General features: G+C 32.3%; 5 protein-coding genes across 5 annotated transcripts; 4 read left to right on the forward strand and 1 right to left on the reverse strand.

The window, feature by feature from the left end:
- The first annotated feature begins 1,973 nt into the window (after window positions 1-1,973).
- LOC146908133 (uncharacterized) lies at window positions 1,974-3,218 on the forward strand. Its single transcript, XM_085727147.1, has 2 exons — window positions 1,974-2,514; window positions 3,004-3,218. The coding sequence occupies exons 1-2, from the start codon at window positions 1,989-1,991 to the stop codon at window positions 3,063-3,065; spliced, it is 588 nt and encodes a 195-aa protein (XP_085583273.1). The 5' UTR covers window positions 1,974-1,988; the 3' UTR covers window positions 3,066-3,218.
- Window positions 3,219-7,421: 4,203 nt separating this feature from the next.
- On the forward strand, window positions 7,422-11,370 carry LOC146908134 (small ribosomal subunit protein eS4z). Its single transcript, XM_085723507.1, has 5 exons — window positions 7,422-7,681; window positions 9,921-9,998; window positions 10,098-10,278; window positions 10,473-10,570; window positions 10,705-11,370. Exons 1-5 carry the CDS (start codon window positions 7,679-7,681, stop codon window positions 11,140-11,142), a joined length of 798 nt encoding a protein of 265 aa, XP_085579633.1. The 5' UTR covers window positions 7,422-7,678; the 3' UTR covers window positions 11,143-11,370.
- A 1,887-nt stretch (window positions 11,371-13,257) lies between these two features.
- Window positions 13,258-16,688, forward strand: LOC146908135 (uncharacterized). Its single transcript, XM_085723508.1, has one exon. It carries the CDS (start codon window positions 13,394-13,396, stop codon window positions 16,349-16,351), a length of 2,958 nt encoding a protein of 985 aa, XP_085579634.1. The 5' UTR covers window positions 13,258-13,393; the 3' UTR covers window positions 16,352-16,688.
- Window positions 16,689-18,901: 2,213 nt separating this feature from the next.
- On the forward strand, window positions 18,902-19,584 carry LOC146908136 (uncharacterized). The gene is made up of 2 exons (XM_085723511.1): window positions 18,902-19,128; window positions 19,303-19,584. The coding sequence occupies exons 1-2, from the start codon at window positions 18,972-18,974 to the stop codon at window positions 19,470-19,472; spliced, it is 327 nt and encodes a 108-aa protein (XP_085579637.1). The 5' UTR covers window positions 18,902-18,971; the 3' UTR covers window positions 19,473-19,584.
- A 408-nt stretch (window positions 19,585-19,992) lies between these two features.
- Window positions 19,993-23,170, reverse strand: LOC146908137 (ferritin-1, chloroplastic-like). The gene is made up of 8 exons (XM_085723509.1): window positions 22,840-23,170; window positions 21,856-21,939; window positions 21,701-21,761; window positions 21,160-21,247; window positions 20,984-21,045; window positions 20,805-20,870; window positions 20,619-20,682; window positions 19,993-20,277 (listed from the first exon to the last, which is right to left on the reverse strand). The coding sequence occupies exons 1-8, from the start codon at window positions 23,133-23,135 to the stop codon at window positions 20,228-20,230; spliced, it is 771 nt and encodes a 256-aa protein (XP_085579635.1). The 5' UTR covers window positions 23,136-23,170; the 3' UTR covers window positions 19,993-20,227.
- Window positions 23,171-23,671: the final 501 nt, after the last annotated feature.

Here is a 23,671-nt window from a genome sequence, read left to right on the forward strand (position 1 = left end):
CATAGATTTTGCTCTAGAATATTAGGCCATTGATCAATTTAGAACAGTTATCAATGATAATTGTGTATTTGGTTGCATTATATCTACCTGTAAACAGTTGTTACATAATAGTTTTCAGAACTCTGAAGTTGAGATCAATAGGAGGCAAACTAATGAGGTCGCTCACGAATTAAAGCATATTCCCATATAATGCTAACGCACATATTTACAGTGATGGTTGTTGTACTCCCTCCGTCCCATAATAACTGAGCCATTTTTAAAAAAATATTTTTTTTGAACAAAATTTTTAAAAAAATATTGTTTCAAAACAACTGACTCATTTCACTTTTCAATACAATAATAATTATTTTTTTCAATTATAACTCTAATTAATACTACTTTAATCACTCTCAATTCAATATACTCTACTTTGCATTTATGATAAGAAAGAATGTATCAATACTTGATAAGACACTCAAAATTATTTTTCTCTCTTTTATTTATACATTTTTTCTTAATATATGTGAAATAAATAAATAAAAACTCAATTAAAATGAGACGGTTGGAGCATTTCAATGGTGGAGATTGAAAATTTGAAGAAAAAAAATCAATCAAAAGAATCTAAACCTAAATACACCAATGAGCCAATGAGAGTTGGGTGGCTACATAGCCCAAGGATGTTCTCTATCACACCGACATAGCTTCGTATCAAGAGTTATATACAGCCCCTTTAGCGGTGCATCCATTCTCTCAACTTTATTGGCTTTAATATATTGTTCAAAAGTGACATTAGCTTTAAAGTTCGTGTACTTATAATTTTAATATGTTTGATTATCTTGTCCCAGGAAATGGTTTTGACTGAATTAGTATTTCAGAAAGGGTCTTGTTAACCGATGTTCCCGGGACACTGGTTAAGGAAACAAATATAGTAATGTTTGTCTTAAAAGTTGTGTAATCAATGCATTAAAAGATTAAAAAAAATGTCTTTTTTGACTTTCACTTTCTTCTTTTAACTTCCTTAACCAGTGCCCCGGGACACTCGTTAACATTTTCCTTTCAGAAATTGTTTCTAACTAAAAGTGAAACGGAGAAAAATTTAAATGCTTTGTACTTCCTCTATTTTTTTTTTCTTTTGATGCTTTAAGACTTCAATTAGATTTTACTAAAATATTTGATGTTTTAATATATTTAGTAGGAGTATTTTTTTTTAAGTTTATCCTTGTTGAAAAATACATCATAAAACTATTAAATGAGTTGTGATCTTTACTTTATCACATGCGAATTTAATTATAAATAAGGATTTTTTAGTTCAAAACATACAAATATTTATATACTTTAATTACTCCTTAAGATTTGTGTCAAGAGCTAAAACTGAGGGAGTATTAAAATATATTCATGTTGAAAATGTATTGAATTATAAATTTGTATGTAAAAAATAATTTTAGAATCAAAAGCTACAAATTTTTAATTTGAAACAAAATTGATTAGGGAGATAGAATCAATCATACTCAAATGCAATCAAAAATGTCATAATTAATTTTTTACATCTAAAATCAAATTATTATTTTTTAAAGATACATCTAAAATCAATTATTATCTAAGTGGAGCCAACACATACAAATATTCTTAACTTGCGCATTAACTTGGATGTTAAAGAATTCAAATGTAACAATTTCACATTGAAAAAAAAAAATTGTCATATTTTTCAAAAGAAGTATATGAGATTCAAATATTAACATTTACATATATTATATAATGTTCATACCAACCGTCTAATTTTATTATTAAATTAATGTCATATGTATCGCTCTTAAGTATTTTTCACTATTTTGTATTTATAATAACCAAAATACTTCAATAATTAATATGGATAATCTCGTAAAATCATCATTTTCTTTCCTCCATTTATCATTTTATAAATTTGTGAAGTGATGAGTCATGTCACAAATATCGTGTGAGTCATCATGGAGTAACAGTTTTCTATATATAGCACTTATCTATTTAGTTAGATGAAACAAGATATTCCAAAGACACAAAATACTATGGAAGACGGTGTAACAGAAACTCCTAATATGTTTCCTCCAATGAATCAAAATTCACAAGATGGGTCCAAAAGAGAAGATGTTAAAGAAAAAGAAGGGTTTGTTTCAACAGAAAAAGATGAAAAGATGAAACAAGAAGAAGAAGGTAAAGACAGTTCAGGTGGTGGAGGTGTTATTAGCAACTTGATATCAACCTTCATAACTCCTTCAAGTCCAAGAACTGAGAAAGTTACTACTCAAGATGAAAGTGGAAATGAAGTTCTTGAGAAAAAGGAAGAGGTTGATAACAATGGTGGAGAGAAAGGGATCATCAGCAATTTGGTTACTAACTTCTTTCATAAACGTGAGTGTGAAGAAGTTGTGGTGGAGAAGGAAGATGAAGAAATCAAAGTTGATGAAAAGATTAAGAGATTGAAGACAGAGAATGAGGCTAATGGTGGCACTGACAATGGCGGTGGAGGCTTTATTCATGACATTGTTTCTCATTTACCAGGTAAAAACTAGAAAAAGTCAAAAACTAAAGGGTCATTTTGCAAAATCTTATACTACATCTTAATTTTAGGTAATTTTACAAAACACCTCAATTTCAACTATGGTAAAAAAATTGTCACCCTTCCCCAGCATTATTTTTTGACTCCTTCCCCAAACATAAAAGAATTTTTCTTTGGCCTTGAATTGAATTAGTTTCTTAATTTTTTCTTGGTATATTTTTGTTAGAGAAAATAATTTAGTTTTTTTTTATCAAGTCGTTTAATGATCAGAAAATTCACATATTAAGGTGAATAAGATTAATATATGGAGTTGGACAAATGTACGGAATTCGAACACCGATTCTTATATATATATATATATATAATGTAATGTTTTATCAACTGAGTTAAACTCGTGGAGACAATATTTTACCGTTTTTATTATATACTATGATGAGAGTTAGTTTGTATATTTTTGTTGTGTTTGATTGAAACTTCCTTATTTGGACCAGATGATGCGGCTCCAACAGCAGATGAGGCAACTATTTTGATTAACTCTCTTGTTCGTGACTAAGGAGACACCGAGCAATTCCTTTATGATCACAAGGCCTCTTTGCCCCCAAAATGTGATTCATTTGCAATGTCATGTATTTTTATTTTTTTGAAATTTGTAATGTCATGTATTTACTCTCTGCTTTTTATGACAAAAAACAATTAAAATTGCGCACAAGTTCTTTGATAGTTGCAGACTTGCAGTCCTTTGGTATTGTTGTATTGTGGGAGTTGCTTGCACATTCACTACTAAAAATCCATTTTTGTAGAAGTGTTAAATATGACAATCCTTGGGTACTCTCCACTTTTCCAAGCATTTTTTTAGATATACTAAATGACCATAGCACTTGGAAACTCACACACAGACAAAGAAGTTTGGATTCCAACCCCGATCATAATATTTGGTTTAATAATTTTGACATTTATATCAATTGAGTTAGAATCTGTAGACATTTTTCAAGTATCCAATTGATTACACGTATTTTTTGTGCAAATTTCATATTAGCATCAGAAAAACAACTCGAATCAAATAAGCAAGGCTAAATCTCTTGAGAGAAAGTTGTCAGTTATAAAATTATATCCAATTTAAAGGATTAGTCTTTGCAGTTACGCGCAGAGAATATTTGTTTTCCAACAAAAAAATCAAATAAGCAAAATTCTATGTAACCAATTCTTTAAAGGTATAAAAATTATTTTCTAACACAAAACATTTTACTTTTACTTTTTAATTTTTTTTTTTGAGCAAATCTCCTTTTAATTTCTTAACAAATGTTGTTGGGGTATAGTTACTCAAAACTTAGATCGTCCAAGTTCATGATTTGTTAAAGGTTTGATGTCGTTCTTGTTATAGTTGGTGGCTATACCAGTTTGCTTGTTTGAGCATTAGTTAATTCTTTTTCTGTTGTTTTTTCTGGGTTGTTATTGTTGTAAAATTTAGTATTTTTGTGTGGCACGTCTTGTGTTGGAGAGGATGCTCTTTTGATGTTAATATATTTAATTTTTGTTTGTAAAAAAAAATCATCTTACGTGTATATAAAAGAAAGGGAAAAAATTATGTTTAAAGTTTGAGTTTTAATAACATAATTTATTATGTTGCTTTCTAAGATATGAGACGTTATGCGATCACATACCCTATAACATGGTCAAGTCTATATTAATGGTGCGCTATAGTTTATGATCGACATGTGGAACAAACTCAAGACGTCATAGTCATCTCACTGCATGAGGTGGAAGGAAGCTTCGATAATTGGTTTCACATTGAGTGGCTTTACTCAACAACTGTTATGAATCATGAAATCCCAGGGTTAAAATCATAGTGATCAGCTAGAGAGGGTGCATAGTAGTATTCATGAGAAAGATAATCATAGAGACTCATAGGAGAATCAATAAATTTGCTAAAAGATATGAATGAGTACAATAGAGTGAGGTATTTATAGGAGTGAGTTGGAGTAACTAACTCCCTAACTAACTTGCTTGCTCTCCAAGCTATCTAGATAACTTGCTCTCCAAGTTATCTTCTCACTATATTCTAATAACAACGGTGGCCAATTGAGGCGTCGGTGTTTTGCTTGGTACAAAAGCGTTTTGAATTAGTGGACCCAAATAAGTTTTGTTTGGGAGTTTGAAGGAAGGGGAAGGAAGAGCTTTGAAGAATGAGAAATAAAGACGAAAATGAAGAAATCTTTCATATTTTTTTGAAAGAGTGTTTTTTTAAAGAAGGATAAATAATGTTCATGATTCATATATTTTTAATATTAAGAATATTATAACAACATAGAATAAATTTGAAGAATTCATATAAACATTTTAAAACTCTCCTCCTATACAACTTTTTAATTCTTCAGATGACGAGGGTTTTGTATTATGAAGAAAAATTAACCCCTAAAGCCCTCTTCTCCCTGTCTACTCTATTTCTTCCACATGCTCCTTCATTTTTTCTAAAACTCTCCCCTCTCTTCCATTTCAATCTCGCAAACAAAACCTTAGCGTATATTGTGAGATTAATGAGACCAATTTTTGAGTTTTAGATGGGTGGTATGTATATTTAGAAATATAGTTTTTTTTTTAAGGAATTTAAAAAATATGGTTGAATTGTTTAAATAATTAAAAGTGTGAAATAATATTTATATATTAAGTGAGAGATCCATTTATACCGTCAAATTAGATGATATGGATATGGATACTCTTATCATCTCATAACAAAGTCAAACAAAAAACTTGAATAGGTTTTTATTTCCTTCCTAGTAATTTTAAGACTAGCTAGAGCATAAAGAATTAATAAAATTGTAAAGATTTGGTTTCCCTCTCATACTTTAAATCTCTACCTTTATTTGTATTATAAAAAACCTCTTATCCATTCTCTTTTACCCTCCTCACTTTATCTTTCAACAAGAGCTAAGATCCCAGCATTATCACATATATGTAGGGCGAAAAGTTTCATATGAATTCATAAGTAAGGTATATTTATATATTTAACTACTCATAATAATATATATTAATGGTAATGAATCAAGATATGTGCATTAAAATAAAATAGGCTCAAGTTATATTATGTAATGATTCATGCTTTAAGGGACTTAGAGAGATATATTATAATGAGTCATGCTTTTAGAATGATCTAGAGAGATCCATTATAGTAATTATCAAATGAATGAAGAAATTAATTTGTTAGATTTGTAAGGTACCATTTTTGATTGTACCCGTAAGGAAAGAGAAGTTGTTATAAAAGAGACTAAAAGCTACACTAAGACCATCTCCAATGGCCTATTGAATGTGTCATTCAACTTGTTGAATCATTGGAGGAAGGTTATTGAAGATGATGTGGATGAATGAGGGTGTTGAAAGGATTCAACAAGTTGAAAGCTGGCCCGCAGACGCCATGTGGCTTGCTACGATTGGCTGCTTGGATTTTTATCTTCTTAATAATTTGGACTCAATTATTTTATTGCAAATAATTTTTTTTTAATTTTTTTTTACCAAAATTCGTGATTTTTTTTCCTCTACAAATCGAGACTTGGATCATTTGATTTGGACATAGAAAAAAACCAAGTTTTTCACTCTCTTAATCTTATTATTAGTTTTTCTTGTGTGTCGCGTGCTTAGTTTGTTGTATTGCATTTTAAGTTAAGAAAATAAAAATAAATTATTTTACAAAATTTTGTTTTTCCAAAAAAAAAAAATAAATAAATTGTTAATTGTATTATTTAAATTTAATTATAATCGATAATTATAATTTTATGTAATTATAAAAACAAAAATTAAATAAGAATAAGAAATAAATAAAAAGTGGTGGGGTAGGGTGTTGAATGAAAAATCATTGGAGAGGTAAAAGTTGAATGAGTGTTGAATTAAGAGGGAGAAAATGATGTGGAGTGTTGAGAATTGAAAAAGTCGGTGTTGAAGGGTGTTGAATGGTGTTAACCATTGTACATGGTCTAAGACTAATCTAACAAACTAATTTCTTTATTCATTCATTTGATAATCATTACAATGACCAATCACTTATTAATTTCATTAGCTTTATAATATTTCAATAAAAAAACACAAACCACTCATATACTCCAAAAAAAAACTATTCTCAATTATACAAGGATCATCGAGACAAGACTTTGAAGGAAAACTATAATTTTACCTGTTTATTTTAACACATTCACGCATGACAACTTTGTGACCATGAATCAATGGATCAACAATAGCAAAATCATATGATTTTTTCTTTCGAGGCATAAATTTGTTATTTGTTTTGCCACTGTGTGGTTTTACAAAAAAATATACATCACAACCCAATGCAAGTATAAACATAAGATTTCTAGCATTAACCTAAATAATGCAAAGCTACCTTCATGAGTTAGAAAGAGTGGGTTTGTATGTGAAATAATAGAGTGGAGCAGAGTGAGAAGTTATACAATAGTATATAAATTAATATTAAGAAAATGTGTTGGTCCTCAAACTAATTTGAGACGTGAGGGTAACCTTAGAGATTACCCAAAATTGGTCCTTGTTTTAGCGATGTCCCGTTCTTGTCTTTTATTTTTGTCCCTGATTATTTTTTGATCGGGGTCAAACCAGATCCATTACATTTAGGCTAAGAGTTGTAAAACCTGATGTCAAAATACGTGTCCAAATATTTTTGTTTACAAAAATCAAGTTTCCGTACCCGTTAGAAAATTACATAAAGACTCATTCTTGTAAAAATAAAGGTAAATTCTTAGATACTTTAGAGTTTAGTTGGGTACGGATATCCTGTATACAAAATTCGTTTAACGTCTAAATTTATTATAATATAAAAATATGATATGACATTGACTGACCGGATGAATGGTACATATCAAACCAAACTCAACAAGCATCTCTGTGATCACTAGAAAGAAAACGAAGTGTGGTCGTTTCTTAGCAAAAGCAAAAGATGCAAATAGTAACTCCTTAGAAAGTAAGAGCCCTAACTCAAAGCCCATAACTTGCAATCCATTATCGACACTCTAATAGCGACGGATTTCGTATTCTTATATAAACATTTCAACTAGGGTTCTAGCTTCTCTCTTTCACCACCTCACACAACTCTCACACACACACAAGACCCAAAAGGCGCGGGAACCTTGCCACCGCGCCGTTCGTTTCTGTTCACAACACACCAACATGGTTAGTCACCCTACACTACAATTACACTTTATTTTTGTATTTAATTTTTTTATTTTTCTCACTTTTTTTTGTATTTTTGTTGATTGTAATGTTGGGTTTTATTTTGGCTTTGTTGATTGCTTCTGATTGATTTTGATTGTAATGTTGTGTGAATGAAATTGCAGATTATGCAATATGTGATTCTTTTTTAGTTAGGAATATTAGGAGAGGTAAAACATTATTATTTTTTCTGATGGTATCCACTGACAATGTTTTTGTCAAGAGACATTTTAAATAATCTCGGTCGTTAGTTTGAGATAGAACTGTTCTGATAAATGGTACTACATTCACCAATTTAGATTTGAATAATCTCTTTTATTGATCGAGATCGAAATGTTGAGATCGATAACTTTATGGCACATTTGCCGTAGAGAATCCTAGTACACAGTTTACGTTTAGGGTGCGTTTGTTTAGGATTTTTAAAACAATCATTTTATAAAAACTAAAATGAATCATTTTTTGACTCAAATGGAAAGCTATTAGGATTAGCTATTCCCAAAATCTATTTTTTTTTTTTCAAAAACATGTGGTAACACATGAGCTATTTAAAAATCAAATCAAATTTTTTTAGTAAATGGTTTTTCTAGGTAGTAAACAAACAGGAATAGCTTCAGATTTGTTTAAAAATCTCCAAATAAATTCTAGATTTTTTTAACACAATCTATTTTTTTAAAGCTAAAACAAACATACCCTTAACGGTTGACATTTTAGATTAGAAATTGAGTTAATATTTGTATTGGTATATGCCTTTTTTATACATATTGAACATATCTTTAGTCTGGTCTGAAGATTTCATGTTAGTCTTGTTTTTGAGTACTTTGATTTGGTGCTTTGCTTTAGAGTTTTTTTTAGTTTTCTTTACTGGCTATGATTCTTGTCTAATAAATTGGTTCTTACTTAAACAAAAATGTATTCAAATTTTCAATGTTCTCTCCACTATTTTTGTTTTTGCATTTGCCATTGATAATGTTGGAAATTTTAATGCCATGTCTACTGATTTTAAACCTGCCAACTTGGACATCTTGTACAAGGTCACCCATACTTTATTTATTTTGGCTTAGCTTACTGGTTCTGTTTGATTTTTATTAGCTGGTGTCTAATATGTATCTATGTGTAATTTTGTATGTGGAATGCAATGCAAATTATGCTATATGTGTTTCACTTTAGTTAAGAACATAAAATGTGTTGTTATTGGAGCGCAGCAAGCTGTAAAAGTTTCTGGTAATTTTTTCTAATGTTGTCTACTGGTAATGTATTTGTCAAGGGGACCAGATTCTCTGTTTTAACTGTATCAACAAGTTTGACATTGTAAATAATCTCGGTCATTAATTTAAGATTTTACTGCTCACATAACACATTCTCCAAATTGGCTTGAAATAAACTCTCTAATTGATTTAGATTAGACGGTTAACTGTTCAAAATTAATAACTGTCTAAAACAGTTACTGCCTAAAATCTCAGTCCATTGGCTGAGTATAGAGTTTAATTCTTGACATTTTGAATTAGTAATTGAGTTACTATTTTGATTGATACATGCATTTTCTAAAAATATTTATAAGATGTTTGCTTTTGTCTTAAGGTTTCAGGGTTAGGATTATGTTGTGAATATTGATTAGTTGCTTGATTTTAAGCTTTCTTTAGTTATGATTAATGACTGATGATTCTTTCTTCCTCATTTGAAAATGAATTCAGTTTTTCAATGTTATAAATAAAACTAGAATCAGTTATTTTAGCTTTTGTCTTGACCATTAATAATGTTTGATGACTTAATACCATGTCTACTAGTACTAGTACTAGTTCTAAGCCTGAAAAATTGGACATCCGCATACAAGTTCTCACTCATTTTTTTTATTTCGTATAGTTAAAATTTAATAATTATAGACATTAATGATGTATGTAACCTTAAAATTATTTGTAGATGTGGCTAGGTAAATTTTTAGCTGTTCACATGATTCATCGGTTCAGTTGTTTAGTATTCTCAGTTACAGAGTGTTTCAACCTACCTTTCTTTCTCAATCTAGGTTTGAGTTTGATGAATTGAGAATTTGCTTCTTATGTTGTATGCTTTAATCAGATTGATTTTGCATGTTATATTTTTTTACTAACTTTGCATTGTGTATGTGACAGTAACTTTATTTTTATCTCTACATACGTAGCATAAGCAAACGTAATCTAATGTTAGTTTTTCTCGTGTATTTCAGGCAAGAGGTTTGAAGAAACATTTGAAGCGGCTCAATGCTCCAAAGCATTGGATGCTTGATAAGCTTGGTGGTGCCTTTGTATGGACATCATTCTCAGCCGCTGTGTTGTTTATATTATTTTATTTTAAATCTTAACTTTCATTTTGAACTTATGCATTGAATTTCTTTGTTGTATAGGCCCCAAAGCCGTCATCTGGACCACACAAATCTAGGGAGTGCCTTCCTTTGATCCTTATCTTGAGGAACAGACTAAAGTATGCTCTCACATATAGAGAAGTAATTGCCATCTTGATGCAGCGCCATGTTCTAGTTGATGGCAAAGTTAGGACAGACAAGACATATCCTGCTGGTTTTATGGGTATGGGCATTAGACTTAATTGCACGGCATTGTTTAACTTTAGATGTCAATTTTTTACTTTGAATAATTGGTCATTGTTTTTTCTGTTTGAGAATTTTGCTAGTATTTAGACAATATAACCAAAAGTAGGTTTGTGATTCTAAATTATTATTAGAGATTATCTTGTTCTAATCTCATTATGTTTTCACTTTTAGATGTCGTATCTATTCCCAAGACCAATGAAAACTTCCGTCTTCTCTATGACACAAAGGGTCGATTCCGTCTCCACTCTGTAAGGGATGATGAAGCAAAGGTCTGTCTAATCCTTCACATTGTCTATAATTTTTACTCATAAAGTTACACTGTTTCACAATTTATATAAACTACATGTTGGAGCCTTCGTTATATTGATTTTATAATCTGCCCTACCTCTCCGACCTTTTGCAGTTTAAGCTTTGCAAGGTACGATCTGTTCAGTTTGGGCAGAAAGGGATACCGTATCTGAACACCTATGATGGGCGTACAATCCGCTATCCTGATCCCCTTATTAAGGCCAATGACACAATCAAACTAGACTTGGAACAAAACAAGATAACCGATTTCATCAAATTTGATGTGGGGAATGTTGTTATGGTGACTGGAGGAAGGAACAGAGGTCGTGTTGGTGTCATCAAGAACAGAGAAAAGCACAAAGGAACTTTTGAGACCATTCATGTCCAGGATGCTACTGGTCATGAGTTTGCAACCCGATTGGGTAATGTCTTCACCATTGGCAAAGGTTCGAAACCTTGGGTGTCTCTTCCCAAAGGCAGAGGTATCAAATTGACCGTCATTGAGGAGGCTAGGAAGCGGATGGCTGCTTCTCAACAGGTGGCAGCTGCTTAAATTTGAATACATTATATTGTTGGACAATTTAGCCATTTAAATCGTTTGTGATACTGTTTTGCGGTTAATATGATATTAGTTTATTTTGAATACAACGTCACAATTTTGAACTAGGCTTGCTGTGAGTTTAATTTTGTTTGGATGGCATTTCTTGTGCTCAATTTAGTCTTCCAATTGTATCACAATTTTGATATAATTATGATTATCGTTCGCTGTTTGGGATGCTGATTGCGAGTTTCAACTATGTTGCTTCAGGCCACAATTTTATGCCCTTCCATTTTGCTTCGGGTTACATTTTTATTTGGTATTCTTTCATCATATATTAACTCTGATTAGTACTTAATGAGAAAACAAATGAAAGAAAGGTTATAAAAAAAAAACTGAAAATAACAACCAAAACAAACCAGGAAGCTATCAATATCTGTTGGTTAATTAAACCCACTTGGATTGGCTTGGTGGTATTGGCTTGGGTCTTGGGAGTGTGCTCCTCCGCAAGGTCTCAGGTTCGATTCTCTTCGGTGCCAATTCGGGTGGGCTATTTAGCTTCTTAAAATATATATATATATATATATATATATATATATATATATATATATATATATATATATATATATATATATATAGAGGGGGGATATTTTGACTCCAAGAGTAAGTTTGTTTACTTACTCCAAATCTTAGCCTTTAATTCTATTTTCAATTGATGGCTTAGATTGATTAATAATAAGTGATATGGTAGACTTTAATTTTCTTTATTGGAGTTAACATTCATCACTTCAAAATGGCAAAACAATTAATGACTTTTAATTTGTTTTTATTTTTTATTCTTCTCCCTTTGCTTTTTTTCTTCATACACATAAGAAAAAAAAATTGGTAAAGGCTTCAATGTGTGCAGATGTTTTAGCCAACATTGCTTGCTCTTTGGATTATAATTTGAAGATATATGAGTCATGTCCAACTCAAATTAGACATTTACTTTTAGCTGATATTATGGGGATTGCTACCCCTCGGTTAATTTCTATGTAGTTTTTCCTTGTTTTCGGGCTTACGCCCTCATTTCTATAAAAAAAAAAAAAAAAAAAAAAAAAAAAAAATTGGTAAAGGCTTATAAACAAAACTTGAAAACCCAATCACGGAAAAAATGCAGAAGATGTAAAATTTTTTAGAGAATTCCTGGTTATCAAATAAGGCATGGTAGAAAGCATATCATTGTAAATTTTTCCATTATCAATTCAAACTTTTAAACAATGAAGTATTCAAACTCTTACATTTGTTATGGTTTGAGATTTTTTTATATCTTCATCATATTCCTGTGCACTAAATGATTTTATTTATTTTTTATGTAAAGATGTAAGTGAGAGTATTAGATGAGTAGTAGATTCAACTCGACGCAGCACAAAATTAAATAATTAAATGCAGTAGAGTATAATATGTGTGCATAAGCCCCAACTTTTCTGTTCAAGATCTTTACCAATTTTTTTTTCATCATGCGTATAAAAAAAAATATAAAGGGAGAAGAATAAAAAAAACAATCCATTAAAGGTAATTAATTGTTTTGTCATTTTGAGGTGATGAGTCTACCATATCATTTATTATTAATCAATCTAAGCCATCAATTGAAAATAGAATTAAAGGCTAAGATTTGGAGTAAGTAAACAAACTTACTCTTGGAGTCAAAATATCCTCACTCATATATATATATATATGTTGGTTAATAAATTTTTGTTGGGGTCAAGGCGTCTCTTGGTTCCCTGAGTTTGAAAACTATCATGTTGGTTGTTGGAGAGTTTTAGAGGGGGAGGATTTTGAAGGGTTAAGTCTATATTTTGATATGTTTTTAATATTAAATATAGGTTTAGCCCTCCAAAAAATTTCCTTCCAAAATCCAACTCGCAAAAGATACCTTAAGTCAACTCACTGGGTTTCTTTTATATTCTATAGAATGTATTCAGTGTGGACTATATTTGATAGTCACTTGTTAACCTGGACAAGAAACCACATTTTGTCATTTTTTAGTTGATAGCTTTTTCCTTCACGCAAATACAAAGTTTATTACTTATTTGATCAAGCATTTTTTATCTGTGAAATTCAAAAACTGATAATAAGTACTAGTCAAACCTACATGATCTAGCCAACACTAACTGAATCTTTTGAATGTCTATAAAAGGGTTTTACATTCAAACATTAAAGCTACACCGTCTTCAACCCTAATCCATCTTAACCTACCACCAGTGATTGAGTATATAAATCTGAAATGAAAATCCATCAAGCTTTGTTGCCTTTCTTCATACCCTTTTGCTTGATAATCTTGACAATCAATACTGATGCAGCAGCAGCAGCAACAAGCCATTGTCTTAACCATCAACAATTCTTACTGCTCCATTTGAAGGATAACCTTATATACAACCCTGCCAGTTCCAAAAAATTGGTTCATTGGAATCAAAGTGGTGATTGCTGTCAATGGAATGGAGTAACATACAACATGGGCAATGTAGTTGGTCTAGACTTGAGTGAGGAATTTATATCCGGAGGACTAAACAATTCAAACCTCTTTAATCTGCAATATTTGCAGAATTTGAGTTTAGCTTACAATGATTTCAGCTCTCTCATTCCTTCCAAGATTGGCATGCTAATGAGTTTGAGGTGTTTGAATTTGTCAAATGCAGGCTTCCAGGGGAATATTCCTGTTGAGATCTTTCACTTGACAAGTTTGGCAATACTTGATTTGTCAAATCAGGATCTCAATGGCGTTTTGCCGAACTTCCTGCTAGATGTTTCTCTTCATACGTTGAATCTCAGTAATACAAATTTGTCTGGGAATTTACCAAGTTCTCTTTCCAATTTGAAGCAGTTATCTACACTAGACCTATCTAACTGCCGATTCAACGGAACTCTCCCTATGTCAATGTCAACTTTCACACAACTTGTTCATTTGGACTTATCATTCAATAACTTTATTGGTACACTTCCTTCTTTCAGGATGAGTAAACAACTTCGATATTTATCGTTGTTGCACAATAATTTGACAGGATCCATTTCATCTGCTGATTTGGAGGGACTTGTAAATCTCATTACTATTAATTTAGGTGACAATTCCCTCAGTGGGAAAATTCCTCCATCTGTTTTGACACTTCCATCTTTGCAAGATCTTACACTTTCACATAATGGATTTGCCGGTCCATTGGATGAATTCCCAGATGCTTCTTCCTCCAAATTACAGTTGGTAGATTTGAGCAGCAATGAAATACAAGGGCCTGTTCCGGTGTCGATCTTTCAACTTAAAGAACTTCGCTTCCTCCAACTTTCTGGAAATAAATTCAATGGCACGATGCGGCTTGACATGATTCAGAAGCTGCAAAGTTTAAATACATTAGGCCTCTCATACAACAATTTGTCAGTTGATATAACTTTCAATGAAAATCATGATGGCCTTTCATCGGTTCCGAAGATGAAATATTTGTTGTTGGCTTCTTGTAAGTTGAGGGAATTTCCAAAGTTCTTGAGAAATCAACTCCATCTAAATGGCCTAGACTTATCCAACAACTACATTCATGGAGCAATACCAAACTGGATCCTGAGATTTGACTCTCTGGTTTATCTGAATCTTTCCAACAATTTCATCACAAATTTGGAAGGACCCTTTTATGATCTTAATTCCAATCTATATAGCCTTGACCTTCATTCCAATAAACTCGTTGGAAAAATTCCTACTTTCACAAAATATGCTGTCCATTTGGACTACTCAAGTAATAGATTCAGTATTGTCCCACCAGGCATAGATATGTATCTCCCTTTTGTATATTTCCTCTCCCTTTCAAATAACAGCTTCCAAGGGAATATCCACAAGTCCTTTTGTAATTTCTCGAGTCTCCGGTTGCTTGATCTTTCCCGTAACGGATTCAGCGGCTTCATTCCCAAGTGTTTGACAACAAGGAATAGTATACTCAGAGTACTAAATCTTGCTGGAAACAAGCTCACAGGTTATGTTTCTGACACTATTTCAAGTTCATGTAATTTAAGGTTCCTTGATCTGAATGGAAATCTTTTCAGAGGATTAATCCCGAAATCTCTAACCAACTGCCAAAGGCTACAGGTATTAAACCTTGGAAACAACATGTTTAGTGGCAGATTTCCATGCTTTTTAAGGAAGATTTCCACCCTTAGAGTGTTGATTTTAAGGTCAAACAAATTCAATGGTCCAATTTCATGTCCAACTAAAACCAGTGATTGGAAAATTCTTCATATTGTTGATCTAGCTTCCAATAACTTCACTGGCACGCTACCTAGATCCCTCTTGAGAAGTTGGACGAAAATGATGGGTGGTAATAATAAAGATGAAATCCAAGAAGAATATGGGACATTATTTTTTGACATGTTTGATAATCATGATACTATACGTTACAATAAATTGTTTTTGGTTATCAACAAATTTCTTGTTAAAAGACTTGGAAAATTGTTATCAGCTGTACCTTATGATGTAGCCGACCACTTATTTGATTACTACGTCAGTGCGAACGAATTTGGTGGTCGTTACTTGGATTCAGTCACAATTGTGAATAAAGGTATGCAAATGAAGTTGATAAAAATACCAACAATCTTCACTTCCATGGATCTCTCCTCCAATCATTTTGAAGGTCCAATACCAGAAGAGATTGTGAATTTGAGAGCACTGAATGATCTCAACTTGTCACACAATGCTTTCATGAGTAATATCCCATTATCTTTTGGAAATTTGATGCATCTTAAGCTTGAATCCTTAGACATGTCTAACAACAATTTGAGTGGAGAAATTCCTAATGAGCTTGCAAGTTTAACTTTTCTAGCATACTTGAACCTTTCTTATAATCATTTGGTGGGAGAAATCCCAATAGGTACTCAAATGCAGACATTTGATGCAATTTCATTTGAAGGTAATGAAGGATTATGTGGACCTCCATTAACAAAGAATTGTGATGATGAGGGGAAGGGGTTGTTGTCATCTCAAGCATTGGAAACAAATAGTTCAATTGATTGGAATATTTTAAGTGGGGAGATGGGATTCACTTTCGGTCTTGGATCTGTGATCATTCCACTTATTTTATGGAAGAGATGGAGGCTTTGGTATAGCATGCATGTTGATGGTATGCTATACAAAATCTTCCCTCAGCTTGATTTTGTCTATGAACGTGGTGAAGGAGGAAACTATAGAACTCTAAGGTGGATATCTAGCTGATTTTATGTAATTTTCTTTTAGTATTTTATTAGGGGTAGAGTTTAATGGCATAACACATTTAGTGTAATATAGTTTTACACTGACATCTAATGAGAGACCGTCATTTTCCCGTGTTACGGTATTTACTTCAAAACAATCATACAAAAGTGAGATGGTGTGGTAAATTAGTGGATTATCATTGGATGTTAGAGTAAAGTTGTTTTAGACCGACAATGCATATTATTTAAGTTCATTTATGCATATCAATGTAGTTTACATCTTCATCGTTATGGTTTCCCATGTGTATGAGTTTGCTAAAACATAGATGTGGTTATTTTTAATAAATGGATTGATTGGAGAGTCCTAATGAACGATGATACAGTTGCCGTAGAAGTTTGAGACAAGGAGATCCTTATCTCTAGACCTCTTTATTTTGTGTATTGAAGGTCTCATGTCTCTTCTGAAACATGTTGAAGGACGAGAACAATTGCATGGAGTCCAAGTTTGCAGACATGCACCTAAATTGAGGTTCAAAACCAAATATTTTGAGCTTGAGGAAAATGTTATCAAGGATCTTCGAAGCCAAATATTTTTCTCAAGGAAATTTTCTAGGTGTGGCAATTGGCTACAATCTTGATTACATATGCGCAGTATCTAGACTTCTCAAATGCTACTGAATGTATAACGTAGGAAGATTGGTGATGGTTCCTCCATTAATATATGGACTGATTATTGGCTTTGGTGATGGTTCCTTCAAACATCTTATCCTCCAACCTCCTACCTCTTTATTCCTTGTGATGCTGCAGAAATTTTAAAAATTCCTTAAGACTACAATTCAGAGAAGAAATTATCTCCACAGAAATTATATTGTTAAAAGTGCTTATAGAGTTTGTGCGGAACAGTTGGTGAATCGTGATCATTTCAATGTACTCGAGATTGTCTCATATTGCAAAAACTTTTTTAATGAGACTTGAAAGGAATATACTACCTACTCGGCCTAGTTTGCGCAACAAGGGAGTACCTTATCCCTTCTCTTACAATTGTTGTGAATGAGATACAGAAATCTAATAAAGTTATGACATTTGTTGTTGTTGATTGTGCAGAGTGTGTGCGTTGTTGGAAAAAGGCCGACTTATGGTTGATGCTTCAAGTTCAACTTTGCATGCCCTCAGACGAGGGTTTTACGACACCAAATTGTCCTTTACCATCACAAAAAAAAAAAAAGGCTGGTCATATCTCACACACAAATCTTATTCCAAAACAAGATTGTTGTTGAAAAATAGCTCCATCAACATTCAACATGACATTTGAAGGAACCAATGGGCGGTGGTTTCTACTTTCTAATGTTAGTAAAGATGTCTGACCTTGTTTGAGTCTTATGAATTTGTTGCGTATGTTGCCAAGAACAGAACAAGATTTAGTTTTGTCGTCACAAAGCTTGGTGTTTGTTCTTCGCCAAATGTTCCATGCAATCATAGCAAACATGGACATTTGAACATCTTTCAGGGGCTGCAAAACATGTAAAACCGAATATTGTAGGATATACCAAAGAAATAAGCGTCAAGAATTCTCAAAATTTCATAAACATCATGATCACCAAAGATATTTCAGACTATACTCTCCTGTAATGTAACATTAAACTTAACATTAAAAATAAAGCAATTAAAGTAATAACAATGGTAGTAATAAAAAAATTAACACAAAAAATCTATGAAGTTCCCAAACATGCCCCTAGTCTAGCTTCTAAATTGCACTTGCACCACACATATGATATGTATTCTCAGAAAGCGATTGAAACAGAATCCAAAGGCTCCTTTCAACGTTAACAATCACCAATTACCATTTAAAGAAAAAATCTCCAATTACCAATTAGGACACTTTGGATTTTAATATTAAAAACACTCTAGATGGTAAGTTTCTCACACACCAAAACAAATGAGTATTTTTATTTCTCACACACCAAAACAAATGAGTATTTTTATTTTAGTGCATTAAACTATAGAGAAGTGCAAATACAAACACAAAGGCACTCAAGATAAACCAACCAACCGCTATACAAGGGCCCCACACCACACAAATTTCATTATAGATGCAATCATCATAGAATATTCGTTAGAAGAATAATAAGGAAATGCAAAATCCAAATCAAATTTCCTCTGACTCACTATTTCTAAATTGTATTATGTGCATCATAAATTTAAGTAATGTTTGAACAACATTACGTCATCCGAGTAGAACTAGACTTAAATCTCTGAAAATAACGTCTCGATTTGAGTTCCGTATCTCTGAAAATAACGTCTCGATTTGAGTTCCGTAGATAGAAAACTGTAGTTGGACGGAAAGATCCATTAAAGACGATCATCTAGATTCTTTGGCAGAGATTAGTTATCGATAAAGCTAATAGATATGTCACATAAAATATTTATGATGTGTCCAAAATAAATTTAAGTAACATTATAAATTTAAATATTGGTATCTGCTTGAATAGGATATTCAATCAAATTTCTTGAATATTTTTATTTTTTTACAAAATTAGAGGAACAAAAAGTTCACAAATGGCCTTGTCTTCTTCTTTATTGCTTTCTGCAGTGGCAGTATTCATTTTGTTGTTTTGCTAGATATTATTTTTCTGAAGGGCAAGATGCCATGTATAAAAGGTGGCTGCAAGGAATTGAAAGATACCTGCTCTTGGAAAATGAGGAACTGGAAGGGTTGGAGGTGTTTCAAGAGCCTTACTATCTACCCTTTTAAGAGTATGCTTTGTAAAGTGAGTTCAAACTTTAGGCTCAAATCTCAAGGTAAGTAACAAGCTGCTTATGATAAAATAGTTTATACATAAGCACTAATACGATAGACTCTTGTGCATAAGAGCTTAAATACGTTGTTTATCCAAACATGGCCTAAATAAATTAATTTGTAGTATATGTTTTGTCCTTGATCATTTACTTATTTGTGGTTTTAAATAAATACAGGACACAGAAATGGACTTGTTAGTCTTTATAAAGACATGGAGTCTTGTGGAGAATATGAAGATATTCAAGTGATGTGGAAAATGATTGAATCTTCATCTCCTCAACATGCCTGCAAGAAGAAAAGGACCAATAGATCTTCTTCTTGGGTGATCTGTTCAAGGCCAACATGATTTCATTTTTGTTATGAGCTACGTGAAAGTGAATGATCAAAGTTCAATTTTGAATCTCATGTAAAACCCAATATCTGATAGTAATCTATATTTGAGGTTTTGATTTTGTTTCTATTTCCACAATTTTCATAACATAAAGTATGAACCGAAGAAATTCATTGCATTTCCATAATCATATCCATAATATAAAGCACGGATACGGACACGAACACCGGACATGACACGGACACTGACACGCCGACACCGCTAATTATTTGAGAAAATCACATAATCAGTCTAGTTATATGTGTAAGTGTCGTGTAGGTGTCGGACACGACAAATGTCCGACACTGAGACACGTCTAATCTGAGGAGTGTCCGTACTTCATTTATTCCATATTCTTCATAGTTTGAACGTTCCAAGATGAATAAAGCATATTAAACCAGAAAGTATTTTGATCAAGAACTCAAGTGACATAAATCATGAAGTTGATAAAATTATGACTAGAAGGAACATATTTTTGTGTACTTTTAAAACATAGTGAACAAAACATGATAACCTCTTTTTTTATTGATGACAGAGATTATTAAAAGCGGTTAACAGATGTTACTGCACAAGGCTTGTAACCTTATGCATGTCACACTAGCAAATTACATTACTCTAAGTTCTGCAATCTCAGTACATAAGAAAAACTATGTTACAAGTTACAACAGAAAACAACCAAGCACTTGACAAAAGATCAAACGTAGACAGATAATAGTAAAGGCTATTCATGATTAAACAGCATGTTCCTCATGAAGAAGTCTTTGATCAAAGTGCCAAACACCTGCAAACAGCAATATATAAATTTCATTAGAACTTAAGAGTGTCCACCACATAGGAGGAAGTATCATACTCTATGAAACACTTAGATAGACACGAACACCAGATACAACACATACATGATACATTTAGACACCGATAGTAATTTAAGAAAATAGAAGTGAATCAGTGATTAAAAGTAACCACGCATGTGTCTATATCAGACAGTTTCTGTGTCGGACATCATACACATCTTTAATTTGAAGTGTTGGTGCTACATAGATCGTACTAATTGATAGGTGTTATGTGTATGGCGAAGTTTGTGGACCAATATGAAAAATGATTGTAGTTATATTATATACATACCATGACCCTTTCCAACCCTTCTCAATTGAGACACATACTCTGATATCTTCTTAATTGATTCAACCTGAAGAAAGAATATTACCAAAAAATATGAATCCCTTACATTGCTAAACCAACTTTTTCTCATTTTTCAAAATTCCAAAATTTTATATGAATTCATAATACTTTGATTTAAATGAGTTTTACCTGTTCGCCCAGAAATTCATGTTCAATGAAGCTTGTCATTTGAGGGTCATTGTTGCGGTCCGCCACCTATTATTATTCACAAATCTTCAAAATGATTAGCCTTGACAACTACAGATCAAATAATTTATGATTCTTAAAAATGTTGGCAAGAAAAAGCTAAAGGGACAAAGAGGCATTACACTATGCACATTCAGAAGTTTTTCATTTGTTAACTTCTCCAAAGACAGAGCCAATTCCATTGCTGAAACAAAAGGAATAGAGGAAAAGCAAAAATTAGCATAATACGGCAAACTATAATGAAAAGCTCCAAAACTATAATGTGTGAGACAGTGATCAAATCCAGAAACAAACTCACCATGCAATGCATCCCCTTTTTCCACATGCTCAAATTCTGAGGGCACATTCTTGATAGGGTGAAGTACAACTCTTCCACCACGAACGTTCTAAACAAGTTAATAAGAGATAGATATATCAATAAGACAGTTATTATAAGAAAAGTTACTTTTAGTCAAGCAAATGTCTGGATAAACAACTTTCATATAAACTATTTTCATAAACTGTCCTGAAGAGCTTATGGAAATAAGCTGAAAACAACTCGTGGACATGAAATAAGTTGTTTCTATGAACGCTTCCAAATAGTGTTACACTATGAAGCACAAACACTCATCGGATCAGGCGTGTCCCGGTGTCGGACACGCATCGGTGTCCAACACCGACACGACACCGACACATGTGATCACACTGAATTATATAATTTTTTCAAACTATTAGCGTCAGCGTTCATGTCGTGTACGGTGTCCGTATCCGTGCTTCATAGGTCTTACAAGTACTTATTGAGGTAAGTAAGTTCAAATAAGGCAATTCAACCAGACCCTAAAGTACAAAGCTAACTTAACCTGATATTTCATAAGCTTTTCAGCATGTTCTCTCTCTTCTTCACTAGATTCCTTGAAGAACCTGATTTCAACAATAAAAGCAAAATGAAATTGAAAAACTGTATGGGAAATAAAATAAGAGGGATAAGTCATATTTGAGTTTATGTTTGGTATACTTTGCAAATCCCCTGAGTGCCACATTGTCCCTATCAAAGTATGCAAACATGGAGTGGTACACATAGGAAACGTTGTATTCCACACTGTCACACAAATGAAAAACAAAATCACTTAGCATAGTAACAATGGGAATATATATCCAATGCATGCAAAAGAAGAAAAAATATTGTTTATAAAAACAAAAGGTAACAAATTATAAGATCCTAGATCTTTCTTATGAGTAAATTTTTATGTAAATTCTAGCTGGACCTTGAGTGGAGTGTATTTATCCAAATCTAAATTTGTATCAACAAAAATATCTATTTAATCTCTGAAAAATTAAAAATACCAACTTGATCCCAATAAATTTCATATATCACATGCAATAGTTTCTCGTGAGACAAAAATATTAGTAGTACTAATTTGGTCCCATTTGAGATTTTTAAAAACTATTTACTATTTTTTTAATTCTTTTAGAAAATTAGAGGTCTCTTTGTGTTCATTTTTTTAAAACTCAATATCTAATCCAAAAACCGACTAATCCAATAGGACCAATCACACCGCCCATTTGCGGGGTCCCCCGCTTAAAACTAGAGCACAACTCTGTATGTACTTGCTCATCAAAATTGGCATTAGAGGAAATCAAATTTGTGTGTGGATAGATTGTTGCTTTTTATTAAACTTAGCTTCTTTATCTTTTTTAATCCTCCAATTTCCAAGGAATCATTGGTAATCTAGAGTTCGACCTCAAATTAAGTAAAACTTAGCTAAAAATGGTTCCAATCAAGATATAATTATGATTCTCTCGATCGATTCTACTTTAACTAAAATTCATTAACCAATCAACCATTTAAATCTTAGTCCAACCACATAGTTAGAAAAGTTATAGTTTTACTTTAGAAAAATAAAATTTAGATTACAACAATAATATGCTTGATCTTCTCATATTAGCAACACAAAATACTACTAATTCATATGAACATAAACACAAACAAAATGCTTACTTAATCTGCTCATTGATCACAGATTCACATTCATCAGCAAAGTTCTGTCTAGCCAAAGAAACTTGAGGAACAATAGGAACAGCAAGATAATCCTTCTTAACCTCCTCAAACGGTTCAAATATCACCCCAGTCAAAGGAACCGTTGCTGCACAAACCGTAACCTTTCCACCACCCCATTTCTTACCAACTCTCACATCACAAAAAGAAGATAAATTTCCCTTCTTAACACCATTTCCAAAACTGGGTGAGAGAGAAAATCCATTAAAGGATGAAACTTTAGAACAAGAAAGAGCCATGAGTGATGAGAAAATAGAAATGGTTGCTTGTGGATGAATCTGGAGAGGAAAAAGTGGAGTAAATAATGGTGGTGAAGGGTGTTTTGGGGATTATGGATTTTGGAGATTGTGTGTGGGTCGTTGGATTAGGGACACGTGGAGGGTTGGGATAGTTTGATGATAAGGGCGTGTGGGGAGCTCGTGGTTATCAAGGTACACGTTGGATGTTTGGTTTTATTTGAAAGTTTAGGACGAATGTCTCACACGTGTCTTAGGATTGTAATGTGTGTACTTGGTAATCCGTGCGAGTCAAAGTTTCAATAATTAGTTAATTTATTACTCAAACATTGGTGTCTTTTTTATTTGTCCACTTACCTAACTAGAATAAAATTCCTTTCAAAAATTATTTTGTTCTTTCTTAGGTCATGTAATGAGTTTTAAAAAAGTTAAAATAAGTAGCAAAACTCCATGATTTTACCTAATTCATATTTCTATATGAATGCACCTAATATTCCATCCGTCCCTATATGTAAAGACTCTTTTATTAGAGGGAAATG

This window comes from Medicago sativa, chromosome 7, assembly GCF_051527215.1.
Source record: "Medicago sativa cultivar Bolivia chromosome 7, Bolivia_mono, whole genome shotgun sequence".
Taxonomy (NCBI): Eukaryota; Viridiplantae; Streptophyta; class Magnoliopsida; order Fabales; family Fabaceae; genus Medicago; species Medicago sativa.

Bases quoted from the DNA above. Each gene is read 5' to 3' on its own strand.
- LOC146908133 (XM_085727147.1), top strand. From the start codon at position 1,989: ATGAAACAAGATATTCCAAAGACACAAAATACTATGGAAGACGGTGTA. The intron at 2,515-3,003 runs GTAAAAACTAGA...TATTTGGACCAG, and splicing joins CATTGTTTCTCATTTACCAG to ATGATGCGGCTCCAACAGCA.
- LOC146908134 (XM_085723507.1), top strand. The intron at 9,999-10,097 runs GTATGGACATCA...TTTGTTGTATAG, and splicing joins ATAAGCTTGGTGGTGCCTTT to GCCCCAAAGCCGTCATCTGG. The intron at 10,571-10,704 runs GTCTGTCTAATC...GACCTTTTGCAG, and splicing joins TAAGGGATGATGAAGCAAAG to TTTAAGCTTTGCAAGGTACG.
- LOC146908135 (XM_085723508.1), top strand. From the start codon at position 13,394: ATGAAAATCCATCAAGCTTTGTTGCCTTTCTTCATACCCTTTTGCTTG.
- LOC146908136 (XM_085723511.1), top strand. From the start codon at position 18,972: ATGCCATGTATAAAAGGTGGCTGCAAGGAATTGAAAGATACCTGCTCT. The intron at 19,129-19,302 runs GTAAGTAACAAG...AAATAAATACAG, and splicing joins CTTTAGGCTCAAATCTCAAG to GACACAGAAATGGACTTGTT.
- LOC146908137 (XM_085723509.1), bottom strand. From the start codon at position 23,135: ATGGCTCTTTCTTGTTCTAAAGTTTCATCCTTTAATGGATTTTCTCTC. The intron at 21,940-22,839 runs GTAAGCATTTTG...TTTGTGTGACAG, and splicing joins GTGATCAATGAGCAGATTAA to TGTGGAATACAACGTTTCCT. The intron at 20,278-20,618 runs GTATGTATATAA...TGCTGTTTGCAG, and splicing joins AAGGGTTGGAAAGGGTCATG to GTGTTTGGCACTTTGATCAA.